We start from the raw sequence: 25,182 nt of genomic DNA, 5'->3' as shown, positions 1-25,182 counted from the left end.
GGGCTCCTGGACAGGCCCTTCCCTAAGCCCCGCGTTCGTTCCGTAAGCTCATTACCGCCCGGAGTTCGCTCCGGCAGGAAAAGCTCCGGGGTGGAGCGAGCCGGGGTTGCCGAGGGGTGAAGCGGCTTCAACACCCCCCGGGATGCGGGGGGACCCCGGATCACCGCCCCAGCCAGAGCTTTAATTATCCCCCGGGTAATTAAAGACTTGCTGCCGCCAGCCCGGTAGGGGAAAGTGGGGATAAATCCCCAAGGACGGCTCAGAATCCCCCGCCGCGGGCGCTGGAGGCATCCCCGCTCCGGGAACACGGGATGGATCTGGCCCCAAGCTACGCTCCGGGAAGGAGGGGCTCTCCCGGCCGCTCTCCCCTCGCACCCCCCCGGCAGGGAAAGTGCCCTTTCTGCCCCGGAGAGCCGGAGATTACCCGGAACAGGGAGCAGGCAGATGGGATTGAGGATTTACGGCGTCCTGGACGCCTCCAGCCAGGCGGGAGCTGCCTCCAGTTCCACCCCCGAGTGTTTGTGTCCCGAAAACCCCTCCTTTCCCCTCATTTCTTCTCTTACCTTCCCCTCCCGGTGTCCTTCCCAATAGAAACCACTGCTAAGCAACAGGTTCTGTTGTGCTCCGTGTCCAATCCCATTCCCTCGGCACCGGCAAGGAACGGGAACCACAAAAGCTTATCCTGGCCGCTCCGAGCCCACCCAGGGGGGAACAAATATCCAACCTGGCATCAAAACCTTTTTATTGCTCACTCGGAAGCATTACATTCTCACCTGGGTCAGCTGCCAGGCCCAGGGGAAAGCTCTGAAAGCAAAATGCCCGTCATCCGGTTGGAAATGGAAAGGAAAATCCAAAGGGTTGGATAAAAAGAAGCGGGATTTCGTACTTGGAAAAGCCTTAACATAAATAGGTAAGAAAATACTTATTTGTTTCAAGAGGAATCTCAACCCCGGCTCTGTCCAAGAGCCCAACTCCATTCTGTCCTTACTAAAATGTCCACGGAAAGCAGTAAAAAATCGTGTCTTCAAAATAGAGGAAGAGTAAAACAAACTTCCCAGAGTAAGAAATGAGGAATTTCAGCATGGAAACACCAGGATCAGGCTCCGCACATCCCGGTTAAGTGCTCAGGAAAAAATCCAGGCGATGCTTGGCATCGTGGCAGGGAACGGTCTGTCTGGATTTGGGAGGTGGGATGTCTCCAGGAGGATGCTCCTCGCCGAGGGAAGGATTTATCCGGCTCAGAAGCACAAGGAGAAGGCAGGGGAATCTCTGAGGAGGCTCCAAGCTCTTGCTCTCCCTCTCCTGATCAAGGAGAGGGATGGACCTGATGGTTTTTCCCAAAGGAGAAGCCTCCGAGGTCTCCCATGATCCAGGAACAGGCCCTGGGTGTGGCAGGCACAGGCTGTGGAGTGTTTTAAGGCACGTGGTTGTTTCTTTCCAGCACTTACCCCAGCATTTCGATGCTGGGCGGGATTTAAGGGCAGGAGTGAGGTGTCCTGAAGCTGCTTCTTTGGTCCCAAAGGAATCCTTAGGATCCCAGCCCCCACGAGGGGAAAAGCAGATCAAGGCTGGGATCAGAACTGAACCCAGCCAGTGTTCCCCTGAGTCTGGTTAGAAGCCGACCTGGCGAGAGGGAAAAACAGGAAAAAAGGGTGTTTAGAAATGGAAAAGGCATCCAGGGAGGAAACTGGGCCGCAAATGGGCCATCCAGGACCACCCCAAAACTCTCCTGGAGCAGCGGAGCAAGAAGTGCCCACGGACCTGAACTGAGGGAATTGGCAGCACAGATCCTGAATCCCACAGCTGGGACCAGCTGGAGCAGTGCCCCCACCCCAGCGGGGTTTTCCAGCAAAACCAGCAGGTTTTGGGGCATCCACATCCCTCCCAAATGCCTCTGCTGCTCACCCCGAAGCCTTGGCAAAGTCTCCCCAGACATCAGCAGCCGGAGCAGCAGTGGGCTGAGGCCAGGACAACAGGGAATCTGTCAGAAAATCGGGAAGAGAGAAAACAAAACACCAGGAGTTATTTCCCACTCTCACTCCCAGATTCCCCCGTTTCCTGATGGACACAGCAGCCCCTCAGGAGCTCTGTGTGACCACGGACCTGTGATGGGGGTTCCCGGGAGCCGGGCGGGCGTGGGGAGCGAGGCCGGGCGCTCTCCGGAGCCGGATTTTCCTCCAGGGGGTGGTGGGAGCAAGCTCAGGCCCCCAGGCCCTGCAGGACGTGGCCTGGTGCTCCCTGGGGCTCCTTCTTTTTTCTTCATGTTCTGAAAGGAGAGCGGGAAGTTTGGGTGGGATCACATTTTAAATCCAGAGCTGGAGCATGAACCCTGGAAGCCAGATGGTTTTATTTTGGGAATAAAATCCTGCAGTGCTGCGACATCCCACTGCTGGTGCATCCAAAGGGGTCCCACCGAGGGTGGTTTTTACCCCCAAATCCCACAGGCCTGGTTTTGGAAGCAGGAATTGCACCACAAGCCCCTGCAAATCCCTGCAGGCAGTGTTATCCCAACAGGCTCTGCCCTGAGCCCACACCCAGGGATTCTGGGGAGAAGCTGCTGCTTCCTCGTGCCACCCAAAGGAAAAGCTGGGATCAGCCCCTCACAGCGATGTTGAGTTTGATGGTTTGTCCCTCCTTGAAGCCCAGATCCAGCTTGGGGCCCTGCTCCAGGTCCTGGGCCTGCCGGGCCAGCTCGCTCTGCTGCCTCACCCACCTGCAGGAGTTAAACCCACGGAAAGGAGACGTCAGCACCCGGCCCAGGCTCCCCGGGACAAATCCTGCTCAGGATCATCCCCTGTGCCCGGCAGCAGCTCTGCAAAGGCCGTGGGTGTGATCCCAGACTCACGGGGGGAGCGCCCAGGGCTGTCGGAGCCGCACGGATCCGCCGGCCGGCACCGCGCCCATCCCTCCCCAAACCCCCCACGCCCAGCAGCCCCTGGGGCCAGCTCCTTACAGCTGATACATGAAGTAGAGAAAGTGATTTAGGGAATCTGGACTGGGAATTTGGATGCCCACTGTGGGATTTGGGAAGCCCAGTTTGGGACGCTGCTAATCCAGACTGGGAAATACGGGAGAGAGGAAGGGGAGTCTCCACCTCTTCCCACCACACCTGCCCATCCCAGCTCCCACTTCTCCCCCATTCCTGGAGGAGACCTGCCAAAAACGGAGCTGAGAGGACACAGGGAGAGGCAAAACTCACTTGAAGTGGTCCTGGAGAGCCACGTTGAAGTCAAAGGCGTCCCCTCGGTCCACAAAGCCGACTCCGATGAACGCCCGGCGGCCTGGGCAGGGAGGAGGAGTCAGGGCTGGGATGCTCAGCGGCGCAGGAAGAGGGATGGGATGCTCCATCCTGCACATCCCCGTGCCTGGCGCTGCCTCCAGAGGGAGCTGGGACTCTGGAGACTGAGCCATGGGACCGGGGGTCCCAGAATCCCAGAATGGTTTGGGTGGGAAGGGACCTTAAAGCCCATCCAGTGCCACCCCTGCCATGGGCAGGGACACCTTCCACTGTCCCAGGCTGCTCCAAGCCCCGTCCAACCTGGGCTTGAGCACTGCCAGGGATCCAGGGGCAGCCACAGCCGCTCTGGGCACCCTGTGCCAGGGCCTGCCCACAGTTCCTTCCCAAAATCCCACCTGACCCTGCCCTCTGGCAGTGGGAGCCATTCCCCCTTGTCCTGGCACTCCAGACCCTTGTCCCAGGTCCCTCTCCAGCTCTCCTGGAGCCCCTTTAGACACTGGAAGGCCACAATTTGGTCACCCCAGAGCCTTCCCTTCTCCAAAGGCATCTCCAGGTGTTTCACCTCGTGGGCTGCACCTACAGCTTCAGTGAAAACAGCTTTTTAATTAACTGGCAGCAGGGGGATGATCCTGCATCCTCCTGCCACTGCTGAGCAGCCAAATCCAAGTGGTTTTGTTCCTGGTGAAGCTCAGAGCATGGCTGGCGTGTGGGAGGGAGGCAATTCCCCCCTCTGCCACGCTGTGCAGGGAATGTTCCGCCATGGAGAGCGGGAATCCTTCCCAAACAAGAGCAGTGGGGGCTCCGAGGAGTCCCCGGCTGTGTGGGACGCACCATTCCCATCTTCAATCCGGATGACAAAGTATCTGCTGGAGTCTGTCACGCTCTCCACAGCGATGCCAGGGAACTGCTCCACAGGAGCCTGGGCAAACAGCTCTCCTGGAAAACAGGAATGGGAGCAGGGTAAGGCCGGGGCACGGCCCCGCGCCCCTGCTCCCCGCGGAGCCCTGGAATTCCCTCCTCACCCGAGGTCTTGTCCTCCAGCTTGATGAAGGCCGTGCTGCCCTTGGCCGTGATCCGCAGGCGCCCGCTCCAGGCCGGCTGGTCCAGCTGCCACTCCGCGGCTCTGGAAAAACAGGAAGCGGAGCCTGAGCCGCCTGTGCTGCCCCGGAGCTGGTAACGAGGGTCAGGGTGGGGAGAGCGGGAGGGGGGATTTGTCACAAGATGTCTCGTTTCACCCCAAAACAGCTGCTGGGTTGGCGGGGGGAGCAGGCGGGAGGTTTCGGTTCCCTTTGCGCGGAGTTTCCAGCCCCAGAGCTGCGTTAGGGACAGCCCGGCTGTGCCAGGACAGGCTGCGGCTGGGGATTGAGGGGACGGGAGCCCCAAACGCACGGGGGACGGAGACACCCCAGTGGGGCTGGGATGGGGGGCAGAGATACCCCACGGGGGGCTCGGAGAGCCCACAAGGCGCTGAGATGTCTCAGGGGGCCTGAGATACCCCGTGAGGGGCAGTTCTTGCTGCCCCACGGGGAGAGAGAGAGACCCCAAACACCTCCTGGGAACCACACACCCCACACACCCTATGAGGAGGGGACCCCCCCCAAACCCCACAGGGAAGGGACCCCCCACGCCAGCAGGCGCTGACACCCCGCGGGCGGGCGCGGGCCCCACCTGTAGCCGCGGTTGGAGGCCCGCGGCGGTACCCGGTACACGAGCACCGCCGGCTTCACGCACAGCACGGACTCGTACTCCTCCTCCGGCTCCGCCGCCATCGCGGCCCCGCCGCCGCTCTGTCCCGACGCCTCGATGGTACCTCGCTGCTGCCTGCGCGGCCGCCGCGGCGTGGGCGGAGCCCGGCGGAAAGAGCCGCTTCCGCGCCCTCGGCGCCCCCTGGCGGGCGGGAGGACCCGGAGCAGGGAGCGGCGGTAACTGGTCCCAGTGCGCCGCCGGAACTGGAACCGGCTCTGGGCTCCGAGCCACGAAACTCACAGGTTTCACTGATGTTATAGATCAGATAATTTTATAAATCAGGTAATTGATTCTACTACTGCTATTTATTTATATTATAGTAGTTGTATGTTCTGTAAGATATAGGTATGACGTATAAAATATGTGTTAGATATTCAATTGTATCATATTCTATACATTATATTTGTTCTCTATTCAATATATGTATATATTTGCGAATATTTCTATATTAATGTTCTATATTTACATGATTGCTATTATAAATAAATTGTTAAAAATCACCAGAATTCCAAGGGAGCCGGGGGCTGCGGGAGCTGCCGGACTCCTCCTCACCCCAAGAGCCTCCAGCACCTTCTCCGGACATTATGGAGCACAACATCCAGGGGGGAGCCAGCACGGAGCAGCAAAATAATTCAGTTCAATTCGATTCAATTCAATTCAATTCACTTCAATTAATTAGTTAAATTAACTAATTTGCTTCCTTCTCCTCCATGGAGAGGCAGCGCTCACAACCACGTTTGGGATCCACATCTTCTCTTGGAGCACTGCCCTTCCCACCCTCCTCGAACCACTCCTCCCAACCACCCTAAAAACGGGGCAAAATTCCCTGGTTTTGGGTAAAACTGGCACAATTACGGCCGAACGCTCCCAGACTTTCCTGGTGGACTTTTATGCCCCTGCCACCAAAAAGCCACCCGTGGGAGCCACGGGGATAAAGGAGGGAGCCATCAAGCCGTGAAAAGTTTAAAGACATTTATTTAAAATACAATTTATAAAACGTTTTCTTTCCGGCGCACGTTTTTTGGGGCGAAAACACGCGGTACCGTGTTCCTCCTCCCCTCCTCGGGATGAAGGCGCTTCCCACAGGAACGCCGCCGAGCCCTGCCCGCGGGCGGGACGTATCCTGGGCACCGGGACGCAGCAGGAGCAGCCGGGAGATTTCCGTGTCGGAGAAGGAGATTTCAGTGCTGGAAAAGGGGATTTTGGTGCCAGAGGTCTCAGTGCCGGTGGTGGAATCCCGGTGCCGGACACGGAGGAGGCAGCGCTGTGACACCGACCACGCGCACCAGAAATCCGGTGGGTTCGGGAGTTTTTTGGCTATTCGACGCTATTTTTAGGAGTAATTAAGGAAAGGCGCGGTGACTACGGTTATTGCTGACGTCCTTCTCCCTCCCGGAGCTCATCCCGGCCCCCAGCCCAGGGGGGATGAGTGAGATCCCCCAAAAGTCACTGGGGGCTGGGGATCCCGGGGAATCCCGGGGGAATCCCGGGGGAATCCCGCCCCGCCTGGAACCAGCTGCGAGGAGCTCATTAACCTTCCGGCGGATCGCTTGGATACACAGGTAGTTTTTATTTTCCCGTTTCGGTGGATTGAAGCCTTATTTCCACCCAGGGCTTCTCGTGCACGTCAAGATTGGCTCGATCCCCCTCGAGCCCACTGAAGGCAGCAGCCGGATGCAGGAATCCATCGGGAACCACCCAGCTTTCCAGGTGCCGTCCCCTCCAAGGAGGGCATTTAGTGTTCATCCAATCCCTTGATACCAAGTGAGACTCAGCTTCATCCAGGGGGGAACATCTCTGTTCCTGGGGAGCAGCAGCCTCCCTGTCCTCTTCCCGGGAGCCGGAGGAGAACGATCCCTTCCCTGAAGCCTCGCTGCCTCCAGGGAGACGGAGGGATCATCCAGGCTTTCTCCAAGGCTGGTCTGGTTCCCGGTTCTGCCATTCCGGGAGAGCTCGTACCGTCCCTGCGCTGCCCGAGGCCGGACCCTCGGGATATCCCACTGCCCGACGTCACGGCCGGAGCGGCGCCGGATACTCTCCTCCTCGCCACATCTCCCTAATTCTTCACTGCCCGGCCCTCCGTGGCCGGACAGCAGGCATTTTCACGGGGTCACTCTGCATTCCCTTCTCCCCAAATAAAAAAGAACCCAAAAAGGATGTATTTCAAGCTTTTCCTCAAAGCCAGCAGGGAATCAGAGCCAAGCTTTAACAGGAGCAAGACGTAAACTGGGTCCAACCCCGAGGTATCCGGGGATATCCAGGAGCTCACTTCCATGGCAGTGGAAATGGAGAAGGAGAAGCATGAGCTCGTCATCCCCGAGCCGTCAAAGTCACGGAAATCCAATGGAATTCCCTGCGGAACGCTCAGCTACCTCTCTGGATTCAAACAAACAGCTCAAACCCTTCCCACGACCTCCGCCAATCCGAGATACAGAAAGCAAACAGAAAACCAAATAAAAGAACCTAAAATCCTTGGAAACAGAACTCGTTCTGGAAGTGATGAGGACAACATGCGTGGCTGGGGAGGCTTCCCACCTTTTTTTTTTTTTTTCTTTCCCTTAAATGCCAGGTTTCGAGTACAACAAGCGTTATTGCTGGCGCTCGCTCCCACCCGGGCGGGACACGCACACCGCCCTGCGCCCGGCCGAGTCCGGCACGGCCCCCTCTCGTCCCCCTGGCTGCGGGGACAGCCCTGCTGGGATCGCCGGTCACAGTGGGTGCAGAGGGGAGGTCACAGTGCGTGGGGCTGAAGGTCACAGTGGGCAGAGCAAAAGGGTCACAGTGCAAATCACCCCGGGAGGTCCCCTCGCCCAGGTCCGTGTGTCCGTGCCGGCGGAACGGCGCATCCGCCTCTATCTGCGCTGCTTGAAGCCCTGGGAGCCATCGGGGCCCAGCGGCTGCCGGATCACATTGTTGGGCTGCCTGGTGTCCTCGGGCTGCGAGATCCGCGGCGGCCTGCAGGGAGAGAGGAGCAGGGCTGGGGACACTGGGACACTGGGCTGGGGCCTGCAGGGACAGAGGAGCAGGGCTGGGGACACTGGGACACTGGGCTGGGGCCTGCAGGGACAGAGGAGCAGGGCTGGGGACACTGGGACACTGGGCTGGGGACACTGGGAGCAGGGCTGGGGACACTGGGAGCAGGGCTGGGGCCTGCAGGGACACTGGGAGCAGGGCTGGGGACACTGGGAGCAGGGCTGGGGCCTGCAGGGACAGAGGAGCAGAGCTGGGGACACTGGGAGCAGGGCTGGGGGCTGCAGGGACACTGGGCTGGGGCCTGCAGGGACATAGGAGCAGGGCTGGGGACACTGGGAGCAGGGCTGGGGACACTGGGAGCAGGGCTGGGGCCTGCAGGGACCCTGGGAGCAGGGGGTGGGGACACTGGGAGCAGGGCTGGGGACACTGGGAGCAGAGCTGGGGGCTGCAGGGACAGAGGAGCAGGGCTGGGGACACTGGGAGCAGGGCTGGGGCCTGCAGGGACACTGGGAGCAGAGCTGGGGACACTGGGAGCAGGGCTGGGGGCTGCAGGGACACAGGGAGCAGGGCTGGGGACACTGGGACACTGGGAGCAGGGCTGCGGGGACACTGGGAGCAGAGCTGGGGACACTGGGAGCAGGGCTGGGGGCTGCAGGGACAGAGGAGCAGAGCTGGGGACACTGGGAGCAGGGCTGGGGACACTGGGAGCAGGGCTGGGGCCTGCAGGGACACTGGGAGCAGGGCTGGGGACACTGGGAGCAGGGCTGGGGACACTGGGAGCAGAGCTGGGGCCTGCAGGGACACTGGGAGCAGAGCTGGGGACACTGGGAGCAGAGCTGGGGCCTGCGGGGACACTGGGAGCAGAGCTGGGGACACTGGGAGCAGGGCTGGGGACACTGGGAGCAGGGCTGGGGCCTGCAGGGACACTGGGAGCAGAGCTGGGGACACTGGGAGCAGGGCTGGGGGCTGCAGGGACACAGGGAGCAGAGCTGGGGACACTGGGAGCAGGGCTGGGGACACTGGGAGCAGGGCTGGGGGCTGCAGGGACACTGGGAGCAGAGCTGGGGACACTGGGAGCAGGGCTGGGGACACTGGGAGCAGGGCTGGGGCCTGCAGGGACACTGGGAGCAGGGCTGGGGACACTGGGAGCAGAGCTGGGGACACTGGGAGCAGGGCTGGGGGCTGCAGGGACACAGGGAGCAGGGCTGGGGACACTGGGACACTGGGAGCAGAGCTGGGGACACTGGGAGCAGGGCTGGGGCCTGCAGGGACACTGGGAGCAGGGCTGGGGACACTGGGACACTGGGCTGGGGCCTGCAGGGACAGAGGAGCAGAGCTGGGGACACTGGGAGCAGGGCTGGGGACACTGGGAGCAGGGCTGGGGCCTGCAGGGACACTGGGAGCAGAGCTGGGGACACTGGGAGCAGGGCTGGGGACACTGGGAGCAGGGCTGGGGACACTGGGACACTGGGAGCAGAGCTGGGGACACTGGGAGCAGGGCTGGGGGCTGCAGGGACACAGGGAGCAGAGCTGGGGACACTGGGAGCAGGGCTGGGGACACTGGGAGCAGGGCTGGGGGCTGCAGGGACACAGGGAGCAGAGCTGGGGACACTGGGAGCAGGGCTGGGGACACTGGGACACTGGGCTGGGGCCTGCAGGGACACTGGGAGCAGAGCTGGGGACACTGGAGCAGAGCTGGGGACACTGGGAGCAGAGCTGGGGCCTGCAGGGACACTGGGAGCAGAGCTGGGGACACTGGGAGCAGGGCTGGGGACACTGGGACACTGGGCTGGGGCCTGCAGGGACACTGGGAGCAGAGCTGGGGACACTGGGAGCAGGGCTGGGGACACTGGGAGCAGGGCTGGGGCCTGCAGGGACACTGGGAGCAGGGCTGGGGACACTGGGAGCAGGGCTGGGGCCTGCAGGGACACTGGGAGCAGGGCTGCAGGGATACTGGGAGCAGGGCTGGGGCCTGCAGGGACACTGGGAGCAGGGCTGCAGGGACACTGGGAGCAGGGCTGGGGCCTGCAGGGACACTGGGAGCAGAGCTGGGGACACTGGGAGCAGGGCTGGGGCCTGCAGGGACACTGGGAGCAGGGCTGCAGGGACACTGGGAGCAGGGCTGCAGGGACACTGGGAGCAGGGCTGGGGCCTGCAGGGACACTGGGAGCAGAGCTGGGGCCTGCAGGGACAGAGGAGCAGGGCTGCAGGGACACTGGGAGCAGGGGTGGAGGCAATGCAGTGTGGAATTCCGAGTGCCTTTGGGAAACCCCTGCACTGCAGGGATGTTGTCACATGCTCTGGGATCCCCAGCACAAGGACATGGAACAAGTCCAAAGGAGCCCACCAAGGGGATCAGAGGGATGGAACAGCTCTGCGAGGAGGAAAGGCTGAGGAAATTGGGATTGTTCAGCCTGGAGAAGAGAACCTCTGGGGTGACCGAACTGTGGCCTTCCTGAAGTATCTGAAGGGGCCACCAGGAAAGATGGAGGGACTTTGGACAAGAGCCTGGAGAGACAGGACACAGGGAATGGCTTCCCAGTGCCAGAGGGCAGGGTTAGGTGGGATACTGGGAAGGAATTGTTCCCTGTGAGGGTGGGCAGGCCCTGGCACAAGGTGCCCAGAGCAGCTGGGGCTGCCCCTGGATCCCTGGAAGTGTTCCAAAGGCACATGGAGGTGGCACCTGGGGACACGTTTAGTGGGGAACACGGCGGTGCCAGTTAATGGCTGCACTCTGTGATCTTGGAGGGCTTTTCCAACCTTAACGATTCCATGAGTTACGGCCTTCTCAGGCACTTGCCCTCACTCCCACGCAGCTGAGGCTCTGCTAACAGAGCCCTCCTCTCTCCTTGCTGGCCTGGCTGTACTCCCGGAGGAGCTCACCCCCACTCGTGCCAGGCAGGAATTCCCGAGGAGCTGCTCTCACCTATCCAGGATGGGCTTCTCCTGCTCCTCCTCGGGGCTGGCGCTGCCCAGGATCCGTTTCCTGGCCTCGGCGTACTCGGCCTCGCGCTGCGCCAGGGATTTCACGGGGAAGGCCGGGCGGCTGGCAGAGTTGGGGTTGCTGAGGACGCCGTTGCTCGTCGGCCTCTTGAGGATGCGGATCTGGGGGGGAGGCCCTGCGGGAAGGCTGTCGTCCTGGATCACGATCGGCACTTTGGGAGGAGATTTGGACTTTCTGCTGTTGGAAAGAAAAGCATTGGGTTGGTGCTTGTTTTCCACGGGGGTTTTCCGCCCGGCGTGTGAATTCCTCGTGCTCAGATGTCACTCCCTGTGATTAAGAGCAGCCCGGAATAATTAAAGACCTCGTTATAGTTGTAACTCTAAACAAGAGCAGCGGATTAGCTCGGAAAGGGATGGAAAATCAGTCCCTGCTATGTTTGACACCACTGGACTCCACTGAAGGAAAGGGAACAGACACTGGGTAAAGTTTTAGCATTTCTAGTCAAAGATATTGATATAAGCACCTTGATTTCATTCACTGCAAGGATTTTTAGGGCTCCTCTCACCAGGATACCCAGCCTTTCGCTCCAACCCTGCTGCTTCACTCCTCAGAGCCAGCCTCGGCCCCATCTCACCATCTGAATGCTTTATAGTCCCTTTTCTGCCCAGAGAATCAATCCCATGACTCTCTACTAATCAAAGGGGAAAAACCCCCAACAACAAAGGACTTGTCAGCAGTGATTAGAAACATTTCTGGTAGGAGGCAATAACACACCCCTGCCCCGACCCAAAGGAAGCAGGAAAAGAAACTCTCCCTGGTGCAAGACACAGCAAGTCAATCGAGCTGGGATTACCTGACTCACCCATTTCTTTCCCCGAGTGCCTTTTTCTTACATGGCTTCCCCCCAGCTGGAGCTACAGCCAGTCTGGAGAAGCCAGCTCTGAAATCAAATCACTCTGGAGCAGCTTTCTGCTGCCCTGCCGCGGCTCCGAAGGGCCACCTAGTGGCACGGAGACAGGGATTCCCTAATGCCCAGCTCCAACCCAGCGCTCCCTGCTCAGTTTGAAGCTGTTTCCCCACTGTTCCCGCTCCCCAGGCCTCCAGTTGTCCAACAGCGCCTCAGGAAAATCAGGATTTTACCTTTCCTTCTGTGTGATCTTCAGCTTCTTTTCCAACCGTCTGTCTATTTCCTAGAAAAGGAGAGAAAAGTAAAAACATGAAGTTTTTAATAAAATGAACACAAATCTCAGCTTGGAGGTCAGAGTTTGAGCCTGTCCGGGCACACATTTGATTTCACTCTTCCGAATGCTGATCTATAAAGGGGGTAGGGAGTGTGTGATTCCTCACAAACTGAGGATTACTTGGGAATCAAGAAGAAAAGCAAAGCCACCACGGATAATCCACAAGAAAAGCAAAGGCACCACGAGTATGGTGCTGTAAGCAGGAGTACACCCACAGCAGGCCGTGGATCCGGCGTGGCGCGGCGCGGCGCACTCATCGCTCATTTTAACCGCTTCGGCTGGCAAAGAAACCCCTATGAAGGTAAAAAACCACAGGATTCCACAGCAAGGTATTCCCAGATCCCAGCGGGAACCGGCGCCAAACCTCCCGGGCAGAGCAGCAGCAGCAGCAGCCGCCGGCCGGGGCGATTCGCAGGCGCGGTTCCAGGGGGAGCTGAGCCCCGAGCCCACGGCCGTGGGAAGGGCTGGCCCTGGCCGGCAGGGCCACATTCCTGTCAGGAGAAGTCCCTGCCCTGCCCCACACGCACGCGGGAGCCTCCCTGTGCTGCTCCTTGCCTTTCCACACGCTGCCGAGTCACCCATCGGCGGAAAGACGCCTTAATCACCCTGGCAGAGCCGGGATTTGAGCGTGTCAGCCTCTGCCCGAGGCTGGCATCCACCTCGGCGAAGGTGGCCAGGTGTTGCAACCGCAGCAATTACGCAGAGAAACTCAGCTAAGGAGGAAAACGAAGCCAACAACGAAGTTTCAACCCTGCTGCAGGTGACCTGCCCCAACCCCGCCGGTATTTTTAGATCCTCACGAGAGCTCTGTTAAAAGAGGCTCCAAAGCAGCTTCTTGTGTTTGATTTAATCATCAAGGAAGGGGGGAAAACACTACCTGAGAGTGTCCTAGTTTAGCCAGCTGATAACTGGCACTACTGAAGGAAATTCCAGACTTCTGGCAGGAGGCAACTGCTCCGCTTTGAGGCCTGGTTGCTTCCCCACGCTGCCAGCAGGAACCACAGCGGGCACAGCTCGGGAAAGGAACGGGTTTGGACAGAGATTCCCTGCTGCCCCAGAGAGCTGGGAAGGAGCGCAAGTCACTACAAGATGCCAAACCAGTGTTTGCTGTTGGTCATACAGGCCATGGCAGCCTCCACCTAGAAAGGAATAAATCATTTCAGGAAGATAAAAGGCGGGTGGGAAGTTGAGTTTCCTACCCAACTCTGTCCTGGGAGGTAACAAAACCAGGCAGAGCTTCACAAGGCAGCTCTCAGACAGAGCCTCCTGTGGAGGACAAACACCTGCAGTTTCCTTCCTCTTCAAGAGGACTGGGAGGGAAGAAAATCCCATCCCACTGCTGCTCAGGAGGGAGGAAAAGGAAACAGGCAGCAGGGAAGCGGATATCCTGGTGAGGATGGAGATGCTGTGGAGCAGCTGGTGGCAAACACTGGAAGTCAAACTGAGGGGAAGCGGTTGGCTCCTCACTGAGCCAGCCGAGGTGACATCCTGGTCCTGAAACCACTTTTTCAGCTTCCGAGAGTTCACCCCAGCTCCCAGGGCCTCCTGGAATATCCCTTATTAAATATTTCAGTGCATGGGGGAGAGAAACAACAGGAAAACGGGGTGGAAGGGGGGGAAATGCACTCAGGAGCTTCTCAACTCATTTCAGTCCAAGCAGCGACTCCAGAGCCAAACACGGGTGCTGGGCCCTCAGGTGGGACCGTGGGCATGGCAGTGCCACAAGCCATACGGCAGCCCCGAGGAAGGCTCTGTTCTGCTCCCTCCTTCCTGGCAGAGGAGAGGTGGCTTTGGCAAAGTCATGTTCCTACACTGCTGGTGCCTCTGGAGGCGAGCCCGGGGCTGAAGCCACGCTCCGAACGCGGGGCTGCGAGATGCTGCAATTGCAGAGCGTCACCCCCACCTGAGCACAGGTGACTCACGTCACTGTCAGCGGCCCGAGCGCTGCTGGACAGCCCCGCACACGCCGGACACTCCAACCACAACCTGCAGCCTCCTCTACCAGAGCAAAAATGAAACTTTACTCTGCTCAATACAAAAACTTATTCCAAGGAACCCTTCAAAGCCACCGTGACTCCTTCACAGTCTGTTTCACTCTTTCCCACTCTGAGCAGGTCACTTCCGGCAAAAGTCTTGGTGTCTTTGTCTCCAATCCCCCAGAGCTGCCAGTGGTCACAGAGAAAGTGCACGGTCCTGGATCATAAACCACTGCCAACACACTCAGCAGCTGCTCTGTGCTTGGGGAGCTCCTCACCAAGGATCACACAGGATCATTTAGGTGGGAAAAGGCCTTGGATCACAGAGTCCACCCTGTGCCTGATCCCCACCTTGCACCCAGCCCAGAGCCCTGAGTGCCACCTCCAGCCCTTCCTTGGACACCTCCAGGGATGGGGACTCCAGACCTCCCTGGGCAGCCCCTGCCAAGGCCTGACCACCCTTTCCTGGCCTCCACCCTGAGCCTCCCCTGGCCCAGCCTGAGGCCGTTCCCTCTCCTCCTGTCCCTGTTCCCTGGCAGCAGAGCCCGACCCCCCCGGCTGCCCCCTCCTGTCAGGGACTTGTGCAGAGCCACAAGGTCCCCCCTGAGCCTCCTTTGCTCCAGCCTGAGCCCCTTTCCCAGCTCCCTCAGCCGCTCCTGGGGCTCCAGCCCCTTCCCAGCTCCATTCCCTGCCCTGGACATGCTCCAGCCGCTCCACGTCCCTTCTTGCCACGAGGGTCCCAGGACTGGAGGTGCCCCAGCCCAGAGGACAGGCACTGCCCTGGCCTGTGCCCACACCAGGCTGGCACAAGGAGCACAGCAAGGAGCAGCTAAAATATTCCCCAAGTTCCAGCCCCAGCAGCTGATGGATCCACGGGGTTCTCTCCAGAACACGAGGCTTCCTCCACACCTAGAAATCTTGGCAGAATAACATAAACCAGCCATTCACACCAAACACAGGCAGATCCCTCCCACCCCAGCCAAACAACTGGTAGTCCTGCAGAATCCATGGAATTCATGGCGCTGCTGAAGGGATTCCAGCTGCCTCCAGATATCCACTGAACTTTTGGGTAGGAAAAAATCTCCCTTCATGTTTAAATACAGTCAAAAGCAGCTCCCCAACCTCACACACCTCTTGGTGCGACAGAAATTGTTTTCTTTTAAACACAGGAACTGACTCCACATTTTCCAGGAAGCTCAGCATTCATTACTAGGATGTTTGGAATTGTAGGAATGGAGCACTTGAACACCACGTGCAGAGACAGCCCCAGCCATGAGAAGCCTCGCAGCTCGTGACAGGGATCACTGCACCAATTTAAAAGCAGAATCACCTTGGCACTGCTCACTTTTAATTAAAATCAAATCCCTGCCGCTGCTCCACACGGATCCATCCGTCTGCTGATGTCATTCCCGCTGCACTGCTGTGTCACGTTGTCACCGTGTGGGTAACGAGATAAAATTAGGAGCTGACTCGGAGGGCGAGTGCCAAAGGCACTACAAGCACCAAAGGCATGAGCTGTCTGGAGAGGCAGCTGGATTTGGCATCTGAGGACCTGGACAGGTCACTCTGGACAAACCCCAGGTCTCCATCACCTGAGGGGCCCTCCCAAGCCCCCACTTCCCTGACAAGCTTAGCCGAAAACCAAGCCTGGTTCACATCCCTGTGCAAAACCCCCTCCCCCACAGATTAGTAAGGAATCTCACCCACCTATTTTTAGGGCTATTATTTGTGGATGCCAAACAGGACCCAAACAAACAGCCTGAAGGAGACTCTGTTCTCTGACATTTAGGCTGCATTTGTGGACAAGGACGTCATGGAAACTGAGCTCCTGCCCCATCACAGCCATCCTTCCTACCCCACCCCTGAGGAGAACAGCAGAGGATCCACAACCCCCCTTGGAATGCAGACACAGACCCCAGGACACGAAGCTGCCGCTCAGATCCCACATTCCCATGGCCTGGCATCCTAAAGAGCCACCCCAGCCATAAAGCTGATACCTTGGTGATGTTCCTGGTGAGCTGGAGATCGAATGTGCCTTCAGGAAGGGACGGCCCTGTGGAGGTCAGCTCCATGATTCCTATGGATCATGGTTCCCCATGGGATGGAGGCACATTCCCAAGCAAAACCAGCTCTCCAGAATATTGCAAAGCACAGGGGGGCCCGAGTCAGCCCATGCCACTGTCCAAAGAACCTTTTGGGAATAACTGCAGTGCACTGGACACAAACAAAGCATTATCCCCCCCATCCCTGCCAGCAAGGACTCTCCAAACACAACAAATACCGGCAGCTCCGAGCTCGGCTGATCCAGGGAAGGAATAACAAGATAACCCCTGGCTGGTGTTTATCCCAAGTTTAGTGAGTGACCTTGACTGAAGGTGTGAGGAAGGCAGAGACTTTGTATAAATCACTTACACTGGGTGGGTATTTCCCCCTCTTCCTCCAAAATTCCTCTGCAGAAATCCAGGGGAGATCCCTACTGGAGCACAGGGTGGTCCCGGTGCTCTCCTGGATCCCTGGTAACATTCCAAAGCTCTGGAAAACCATTAACCAGGTTCTCTGCTGTATTTACTCCCAGCACAACCTTCTACCCCTTCTCACTCCAATAACATGGAATGTCAAATCCCAGAACAAGGGAATTTAGGCTGGAGCTGGACCCTCCCAAAACCACGGCCTTGTCTGCTCATTAAAGCACCACTGGATACTCTGGCAATTCCAGAAGACAAACTCCAAAGCCTGGTTCATGTTCTTTTCTTTAGGAAATAAAAACAAGTTTTAAGATCTGAGGTCACCAGAGCTGTTGGTGGGGACCTGAAGCTGGAACTACTTCCCCAAAACACCATCAGGAAAGAGCAGACGTGGACAGTCCCTGATCTCCTCATCATCCACCTATTTCCCTCCTCCAAAGAGAAATTAATCAATTACTGCGACATTCCAGTTCCTGAGGCTACTGGGAACCAGCCTGCCCCATTAAATAGCTCTCCCAGTCACTCTGCCACGCTCAGGCCTGGCAGTGGCCTGTCCCAGAAAGCCCCAGGTGTTTAGGTCTCCGTGGGTAGATCCTGCTCCCCGGCACCAGGAGACTGAGAACCAGGACACGGGGGTATTTTTGGGAACAAGCCTGGCAGTGCCACACGGTATTCCCAGCATGGACATGTTATGGGTGGGGGAAGCACTTGGGAGGGCAGCAGCTCCTTCTCCCTTGCTGCAATATCCCAAACCAACCCTCACTTCCCACTGTTCATTCCCAACCTCCAAACTTCCCATTTCTTACCAAGAAACCTCCCTCTGCCCAAGCAACACCAAGCAGCAGAAACAGAAACCCACATTTCCCAGTTTCAAGATTTTTTTGGACAGCACCTAAAGCAAACACTTGGTGAAAGCTTGCCCAAAATCTTTTTGGTGCGGGAAATCTAAACCCATCCTGGGCTCATCCCAGCACAATGGCAGCAGGAGAGGGGGGATTCTGCCCCTCTGCCTTGCTCAGGTGGGACCCCACCTGCAGAGCTGCCCCAGCCCTGTCCCAGCACAGGAAGGGCCTGGAGCTGCTGGAGAGAGTCCAGAGGAGGCTCCAGGATGAGCAGAGGGATGGAGCAGCTCTGCTGGGAGGAGAGGCTGGGAGAGCTGGGGGTGTTCAGCCTGGAGAGGAGAAGGCTCCAGGGAGACCTCAGAGCCCCTTCAGGGGCCTGAAGGGGCTCCAGGAGAGCTGGAGAGGGACTCTGGACAAGGGTCTGGAGTGCCAGGACAAGGGGGAATGGCTCCCACTGCCAGAGGGCAGGGTTAGGTGGGATACTGGGAAGGAACTATTCCCTGTGAGGGTGGGCAGGCCCTGGCACAGGGTGCCCAGAGCAGCTGGGGCTGCCCCTGGATCCCTGGCAGTGTCCAAGGCCAGGCTGGATGGGGCTTGGAGCACCCTGGGACAGTGGAAGGTGTCCCTGCCCATGGCAGAGGGTGGCACTGGATGGGCTTTAAGGTCCCTCCAACCCAAACCATCCTGGGATTCCATGACCCTCACAGCCCTGACACCAAAACCCGGTTTTCCTCATGGCTACAGCTCCTGTACACCCAAACCTCGTTACTGTGGCCTCTGACCACAGCAGTCATGAGCAGAGGGAGGTCACAGTGTCCAAAACACTTCCCTTCTGACTCTGCTGGACTTCAATCCCACTCAGCAGCTCCAAGTGACAGGAGCTGAAACCTTCAGATCCAGTGACCTGGAGCCTTTGCTGGCAGGTGACACCCACCCCACCCTCACAGACTCATTCAGGTGACAGACAGGAGGCCTTCTGCCACCTCAGGTGACCTGTCCTCCCCCAGCGCTGCGACACAAGCAGGGGACAATCCCCGGCCCCCAGGCCAGGGCAAAGTTCATTCCCAGGCCTTTGGCTGCTCCCATCCTCCTGGACAGCTGGGAAATGGGGCAGGTTTTCCCTTCCTGGGGGGACTGGCGAGGCATGGCTGGCATCGGTGGGTGCCACTGGGGAGGCTGGAAGCAGCAGCTGGGAGCTCAATCTGCAAACTCCAGGGGGAAAAAGACAAACGAAGAGATCAATTCCATGATTTTTTTAACCTGTTTTGGATTGCCAGAGTAATGTTTGACCTGCAGAGAACCACAGAATATCCTGAGCTGGAACACAAGGATCATCCAGTCCAGCCCCTGGCCCTGCCCAGACACCCCAACAACCCCACCCTGGGCACCCCTGGCAGCGCTGCCCAAACGCTCCTGGAGCTCTGGCAGCCTCGGGGCCGTGCCCATTCCCTGGGGAGCCTGGGCAGTGCCCAGCACCCTCTGGGGGAAGAACCTTTCCCTGATATCTAACCTAACCCTCCCTGGCACAGCTCCAGCTGCTCCGTCAGTCCTGTCCCTGGGCATACAGAGCAGGGATCAGAGCTGTCCAACCCCTTGGGATGAAGCAGAAGGAGATTCTGACCTGAAATCAATTATTAAGACTCTGATACACTCAATCTGTAGTTGGCAAAGGAACAACCAGTGAATCCATCTGTAAAGCACCAGCTCCAGGCTGAGGATCACCCATGACCATGGATACACTCCAGTTTGGGAGCCCAGCTTCCCACCTAACATTTAATTATCGGTTCACTCAGGTAAACAGGCCTGAGTGTCACCAACTGACCTCTCATTTGTGTTTTCCAGCCAGGCCACACAACACAACAGAAAAACAAACCAGGAATTAAGCCCCATTAGTGCTTTCTGACCCCGACCGGCCTTTGAAGCCCTCTCCATCCTTACTCCTAACTCGGACAACTCACTCGTTACTCACGCCCTGGTTTTCTTCCTGTAACTCCCAGACAAGCAAAACCTCCCAATTTCATGGACATTTCAGGGCTCTAATTAGACACCAGGGAGGTGACAGGGACCCAAAGGCCCCACGGATTTCTGCTGCACCCTGTGCCCCCAGGATTCCTGGGACAGGTGACACTGCCGCAGCAGAGGGCACCTGCCTGGCACAGTCACTCAGGGGTGGCACATTCCCAAGGAGCTGCTCCGTTTTTGGGGCAATTCTGATGGCACAAGACCAAAAGACAAACAGAAGCCATATTAAAAACCTAAACAACTGCTTGAGGATTTGTTTTACAGCTGCTTGAGTGACCAAACCAAAGCAGAAGGGCTGTGTCAGGTTTTTGGGGGTTTTCTTCAACCTAATGAGATTTTCCTGCTCCCTGGTTTGGGAGAGCTGCAAGACAGAAATGAAGTGAATTTTAATTAGGAGGCCACGGGATCTCTGCTCAGCCCAGAGCTGCCTCTTGCTGACAACCCCTTTCTTTTAAGGCCTCAAGCAGAATTCTCAGCCTCACCAAAAACTAGAAACAAAAAAACCCCAGCACTCAAAATCTGATTACAAGGAACCCCCTGTGGATGGAATGTTAAAAGATTACATGCTGGGACACAGGTAACACATCCCAAAAACCCACCATGGATCTCTACTGTTCCTTCATGTGCTGAAGGGTCTAAAAAATTAAATAACTCAGGTTCTCAGCTGTGTGCAATATCAGAATCACAGAATGGTTTGGGCTGGAAGGGACCTTAAAGCCCACCCAGGCCTTGGGCACTGCCAGGGATCCAGGGGCAGCCACAGCTGCTCTGGGCACCCTGTGCCAGGGCCTCACCACCCTCACAGGGAGGAATTTCTTCCCAATATCCCATCCATCCCTGCCCTCTGGCACTGGGAGCCATTCCCCCTTGTCCTGGCACTGTCAGAACAGGATGTGTTTGAAGCTGCTCCTTGATGTCTCTGCTTTGTTGCAGCCTCCTCCTGAGCACCAACCACGACTGCCAAGCCTTGTGCCTTTATGTTGGGATCCATCTTGTGCTGCCTTGGATGGAAGAAAATCACAGAATCATGGAATGTCCTCAGCTGGAAGGGACCCACAAGGATCAGAGTCCAGCCCCTGGCTCTTCACAGACCCCCCCAACAACCCCACCCTGGGCACCCCTGGCAGCGCTGCCCAAACGCTCCTGGAGCTCTGGCAGCCTCGGGGCCGTGCCCATTCCCTGAGGAGCCTGGGCAGTGCCCAGCACCCTCTGGGGGAAGAACCTTTCCTTGATATCCAATCTAAACCCCCCTGGCACAGCTCCAGCCGTTCCCTGGGTCCTGTCCTGGTCACAGAGAGCAGAGCTCAGAGCTGCCCCTCGGGAGGCTCTGCAGTCGCTGCTGGTGCTACAGCAGAGCCTATTCTGGCCCTCATTCCTCTGTCCCCACCTGCTGCCTGCTGTAGCTGTGACCTCTGCAGCAGCAGGGACACCTGAACGTCCCCAGCTGCACCAGCATCCGGCAGGACCACAGGAACCACGGGACAAGGGGAGGCTGGGCTCTCCTCTGCTCCATCCTGCTCAGCTTTCCGCTTCCCACGGGCACCACCAGCAGCTCAAGGGCTCCTTCCTGCCATGCACGGAGTCAAATCCCCTTCCTGACCCCCGGGGATGCCAGAGAGCAGCTCCTGCCCCCTCTCCCACCCTGAACAGGCAGCTCCCTTCCCATGTCCCTCCAACTGCTTCCACAGGCATCCAGAGCCCCAACAACTGCCACAGCAGCTGCTCCTCCTGCAAGGCCCAGAGGGAACGGCTGAGGGAGCTGGGAAAGGGGCTCAGCCTGGAGCAAAGGAGGCTCCGGGGGGACCTTGTGGCTCTGCACAAGTCCCTGACAGGAGGGGGCAGCCGGGGGGGTCGGGCTCTGCTGCCAGGGAACAGGGACAGGAGGAGAGGGAACGGCCTCAGGCTGGGCCAGGGTTGGACATCAGGAGGAATTTTGTCATGGAAAGGGTGGTCAGGCCTTGGCAGGGGCTGCCCAGGGAGGTCTGGAGTGCCCATCTCCAGAGGTGTCCGAGGAAGGCCTGGACATGGCACTGAGTGTCCCGGGGTGGTGACAAGGTGGGGATCAGGCACAGGGTGGACCCGATGGTCTTGAAGGGCTTTTCCCACCTTAAGGATTGTGTGATTCCCTGGGGAATGTCCCTGCTCAGCAGCACAAGCACCATTGAGGTTATGAGCATGAATTCCCAGCAGCCTGGACTGGAGAAGAGTTTGAGAAAGGACAAGTGACGGGGATTTTTCCTTCTAAGGAAAAGCACCTGTGAGGTACCAGCAGGAAGGACAAACTGGGAAGACGCTCCGTGGCAGGACTGGAGCAGCTGGACCATTTTAAACCATTACTCAAGGCCACAGTCATCGGCTCCCACGACTCCAGCCGTGTCCCTTCATGGAGCGGTTTCGGAGTGCTGGAATGAACTCCGACGCCGGGCACGAGGCTCCCGCTGGGCGCAGCCCCCCGGCTTTGGCAGGAGGGGCGGGCGAGCGGCTCTGCTGCCAGCCTGGCACTGGCCCCTCTCGGGCGTTGAGTTACAGGCTCTATTTTGCTCCCCTGGCTCTGGCCAGGCGTAACCCAATCCCCTGCCCACAGCCCCGTTCAGGCTCCTCACCGAGGCCCTTCTGCCCTCCGATCCTCAACGACCCCGAGGAACTCATTAAAAGCAGAGTTTGCCTGGAGGAGTTTCCTCTCCCTGTGAACACCCCGCAGAGCACCCGCCCACGCTCCTGCTAAAACAGTCGCTTTATTTGCAAGCACAGCACACACAAATCCTCGGGGTCTCTCAGCGTGACAGACACGATGCCAACTCCAGCTCCTGAGCCGCTCTCAAAGCGGGGGGGAACTTCAGCCCCACCGGGCCACGCTGGGACTCCCCCCGTTCTGCCCGAGTGAAGGAGCACGTTGCGATCAAGGGGGAAAAAGGCCTTTGGGTGCGCACCCGCAGCCCCCGCGCTGTCCCCAGAGCCCTGCCAGGGTCACTGCCATGCTGGGCACGCACATTTTGGCTCTGCTCGCCGCCCTCCCCCCTCATCCTCCCCGGCGCCGGAGCTTTGTGCGGGGCTGAGCTGCGACCCCACCGAGCTGCCGCCCCAGCCCCCGCCGCGCCGATGGGGGGTTCGGACACCGAGGAGTACACGGGGAGAAGGAGGACGGGCAGGGAGCTGCTCCAAGGAGGGACCTGAAAGGGGACTGAAGAACCGGCGAGGAGCGGGGCTGGGGGCGGTCCGCAGCCCCCCCTCGCCGAGCGGGGCCGCGGTCCCTTTAAGAGGCCTAGCAGCGCCGCGGAGCCGCCGCGCTGCCGGACGCGCCCCGCCGCCTTCTCAGGCACTGCCGCGCCGCCCGCCCGCATCCCCCTGCCGTCCCGGGCCCGCCGCGCCGCCCCGTGCCGCCGGCCTCACCCCGCTGTCGGCCGCCTCCTCCCAGCTCTCCGCGACCTCCTCATCTTCCATTTTAATTCCCGTCCGCCGCCGGGCCCGCGTCCCGCGCATGCGCGCGCCGCCCGCCGGCCCGCGCCCGGCAACGCACGCGCACCGCGCAGAAAGGGCGGGAAGCCGCGGCGGGAGCGCTGCGCCACAGCGCCCCCTGGCGGCCCGGAGGACCGGGCTCGGGGCAGGCGTTGGAATGCTGAGGCGTTTTCCCGTAATTTTTGTGTTTTCCTTAAATGTTGAGGTGTTTTCCCTTAGTTTGGGCGTTTTTTCCCCTTTGAGGTATTTTCCCTTAATTTTGGTATGTTTTACAAGAATTTTGAGGAGTTTTCCCTTAATTTTGGGTGGTTTTTTCCCTTAATTTTGGGATGTTTTTTCTTGACTTTGGGGTGTTTTTCCCTTGAATTTGGGGTCCCTTTTTTGTGTTTGTTTTTCAACAGTTTTGTTTCCCCTTAATTTTTGGGTGGGTTCTCTTAGTTTTAGGGTGTTTTCTCTTAATTTTGAGGCATTTTCCTTTAAGTTTGAGATGTTTTCCCTTAATTTTGGGTTATTGGACAAATCAGCCCCCAAATTTAGGCCATTTCAGCCACCAATCCAACCTCTTGTCCCTTCTGCAGGCATCCAGGTGTTTGTGTGTCCTTCCATCCTCCAATTTGTGCCTCTTCATTTAAGTCCAAAGCTGCTCTTTTGGAGCACGAGGATCAGCTCCAGCTTTTAAAACAGAAAAAAAATCCCCAAAACCCCGTAATTTCTTAAACTTCTCTTATTTATACCTGAGATACTCACTACACAAACGTTTTCCTTTGCGCTCCGAGCCACACGAAGTCTTTTGGGGTGGGATTTGCATTTCCTTTTCCTCACTCCAAAATTAACTGCCCGTTCAGCACCCTAAAAACCCCCCAGTTTTCGCACAGGGAGTCGCAGAAAGTCCCCCTTACATCTTAAATTTCCCCCCAAATTCCCACCCAACAGCCAGAGTTTGCCGGCAGATGGCGACTGGATTCCTAAAAACGTCACAATAAACCTCCAGCTACAATAAATCCTGATCCCTGTGGTTTGCCCTGAGCACCCACCCTGTGCCTCCCTCTCCTCTGCCAAGCCCAACATTTGGGCAGAGAACCTCCGTACACCCCCACAGGTGGATTTTGGGGGGCTGTTTATCCAAGGTGGAACTGTTGGAGGGGGTTTGGGGGCGTTAAATCCTTGGATTTCAACTCTTCTGGCAGCTCAGAGGGGTGGGATGCGGCGTTTCCTCTCCTTGGGAATGCTGGCCCCGGAGGAAAAGTTGCAGCAGCCCGAGGCTGCTCCTACCCATCCTCTAGGATTTTCCAGAGGGCAGCAGGAACCGAGTTTTCCGGCAGCCAGTGCCTGGCATGCTTGGCTCGATCCCACACAGCGGCGTTCCCTTGGACGTTTCCCTGCTGTAAAAAAAATCCCCTTCCCAGCTCTGTTTGACGCCGCGCATTCCACAAAACCTTTGGGATCCTTTGGGAATGTGGCACTGACGGCTGGCTGAGTACTCACCTGGTGGAGGACAAACTCCACGGCTCCCCCCACGTTATCCCAGCCCTCCACAAGGCATCTGGGACACATCCCATGGCTCCTCCCCGGCGATCCCAGCTCTCCGCGAGGCTCCTGGAGCATCCCCTCGGGCACGGTGTGTGCCCGGGATGCCGTGCGGGCTCCTCCATGTGGGATGCGGGCCTGTGGGAGACAGAGAGCGTGGCAGTGATTCCCTTTTCCCTGGAGAATAATGTCCCCACACAACTACCCAGCGGGACCTGGTGACAAAGCACAGCCTCCCACAGGGATGTTCCCCCATGGAATGGGCTCCGCTCTCTCCTTTCCTCACCTCCATGGAAAGAGGGGCACCCCAGCCCTCCACGGACAGGTCACATCCCGCCTGCCTGCCGAGCCCTCAGAGGCTCCAGGTCTGTGAGGGATACGCAGGGACATGGCGGGGCTGCAGCAGGCGCTGAGGGGCACCCCTGCGGGCAGGGAGGGTCACCGTGCCCCAGATGCGACTCCCGGGGCTGTGGATGAGGATGGGAAACCGGGACGGTGCGGGAAGGGAGCGGGACCGGGAACGGGATCCGCCCTGGCACCTCCGCCTCAGCGCCGACCTCCCCAACATGGCGGCCTCGCCCGCCCGCCTCTCCCAACATGGTGGCAGCACCGTCTCAACATGGCGGCGGGACCATCCAAACATGGCGGGCCCCGCGCTGCGCCCCGCAGCGGAGTCTTGACCTTCCCATCATGGCTCCACCATCACGTCACCCCCACATTCCCGCCCCATCATCACGTGACGTCGGGGGGGC

The 25,182-nt window shown here is 58.6% G+C and overlaps 2 protein-coding genes across 7 annotated transcripts; both read right to left on the bottom strand.

Moving 5' to 3' along the window:
• Window positions 1-725: 725 nt before the first annotated feature.
• NECAP2 (NECAP endocytosis associated 2) lies at window positions 726-5,080 on the bottom strand. Its single transcript, XM_039565643.1, has 8 exons — window positions 4,907-5,080; window positions 4,261-4,361; window positions 4,070-4,174; window positions 3,200-3,281; window positions 2,605-2,713; window positions 2,104-2,266; window positions 1,906-1,981; window positions 726-1,623 (listed from the first exon to the last, which is right to left on the bottom strand). The coding sequence occupies exons 1-8, from the start codon at window positions 5,005-5,007 to the stop codon at window positions 1,575-1,577; spliced, it is 786 nt and encodes a 261-aa protein (XP_039421577.1). The 5' UTR covers window positions 5,008-5,080; the 3' UTR covers window positions 726-1,574.
• An 859-nt stretch (window positions 5,081-5,939) lies between these two features.
• SZRD1 (SUZ RNA binding domain containing 1) lies at window positions 5,940-24,966 on the bottom strand. 6 transcript variants are annotated; one of them, XM_039565645.1, is made up of 5 exons: window positions 24,717-24,966; window positions 24,389-24,568; window positions 12,042-12,091; window positions 10,884-11,135; window positions 5,940-7,939 (listed from the first exon to the last, which is right to left on the bottom strand). In XM_039565645.1, the coding sequence occupies exons 1-5, from the start codon at window positions 24,720-24,722 to the stop codon at window positions 7,837-7,839; spliced, it is 591 nt and encodes a 196-aa protein (XP_039421579.1). In that variant the 5' UTR covers window positions 24,723-24,966; the 3' UTR covers window positions 5,940-7,836. The 6 variants fall into 6 exon arrangements, with proteins under 6 accessions (XP_039421579.1, XP_039421578.1, XP_039421580.1 ...); XM_039565644.1 differs by having other exon boundaries at window positions 10,884-11,138; window positions 24,717-24,962; XM_039565646.1 differs by lacking the exons at window positions 24,389-24,568; window positions 24,717-24,966 and adding an exon at window positions 22,838-22,942 and having other exon boundaries at window positions 10,884-11,138.
• Between the last annotated feature and the right edge of the window lie 216 nt (window positions 24,967-25,182).

The sequence above is a fragment of the Corvus cornix genome, chromosome 27 (genome assembly GCF_000738735.6).
Source record: "Corvus cornix cornix isolate S_Up_H32 chromosome 27, ASM73873v5, whole genome shotgun sequence".
In the NCBI taxonomy this organism is placed as follows: domain Eukaryota; kingdom Metazoa; phylum Chordata; class Aves; order Passeriformes; family Corvidae; genus Corvus; species Corvus cornix.
Note: the sequence above shows the minus strand (reverse complement) of the source record. Positions and strands in the feature narration are given on the sequence as shown.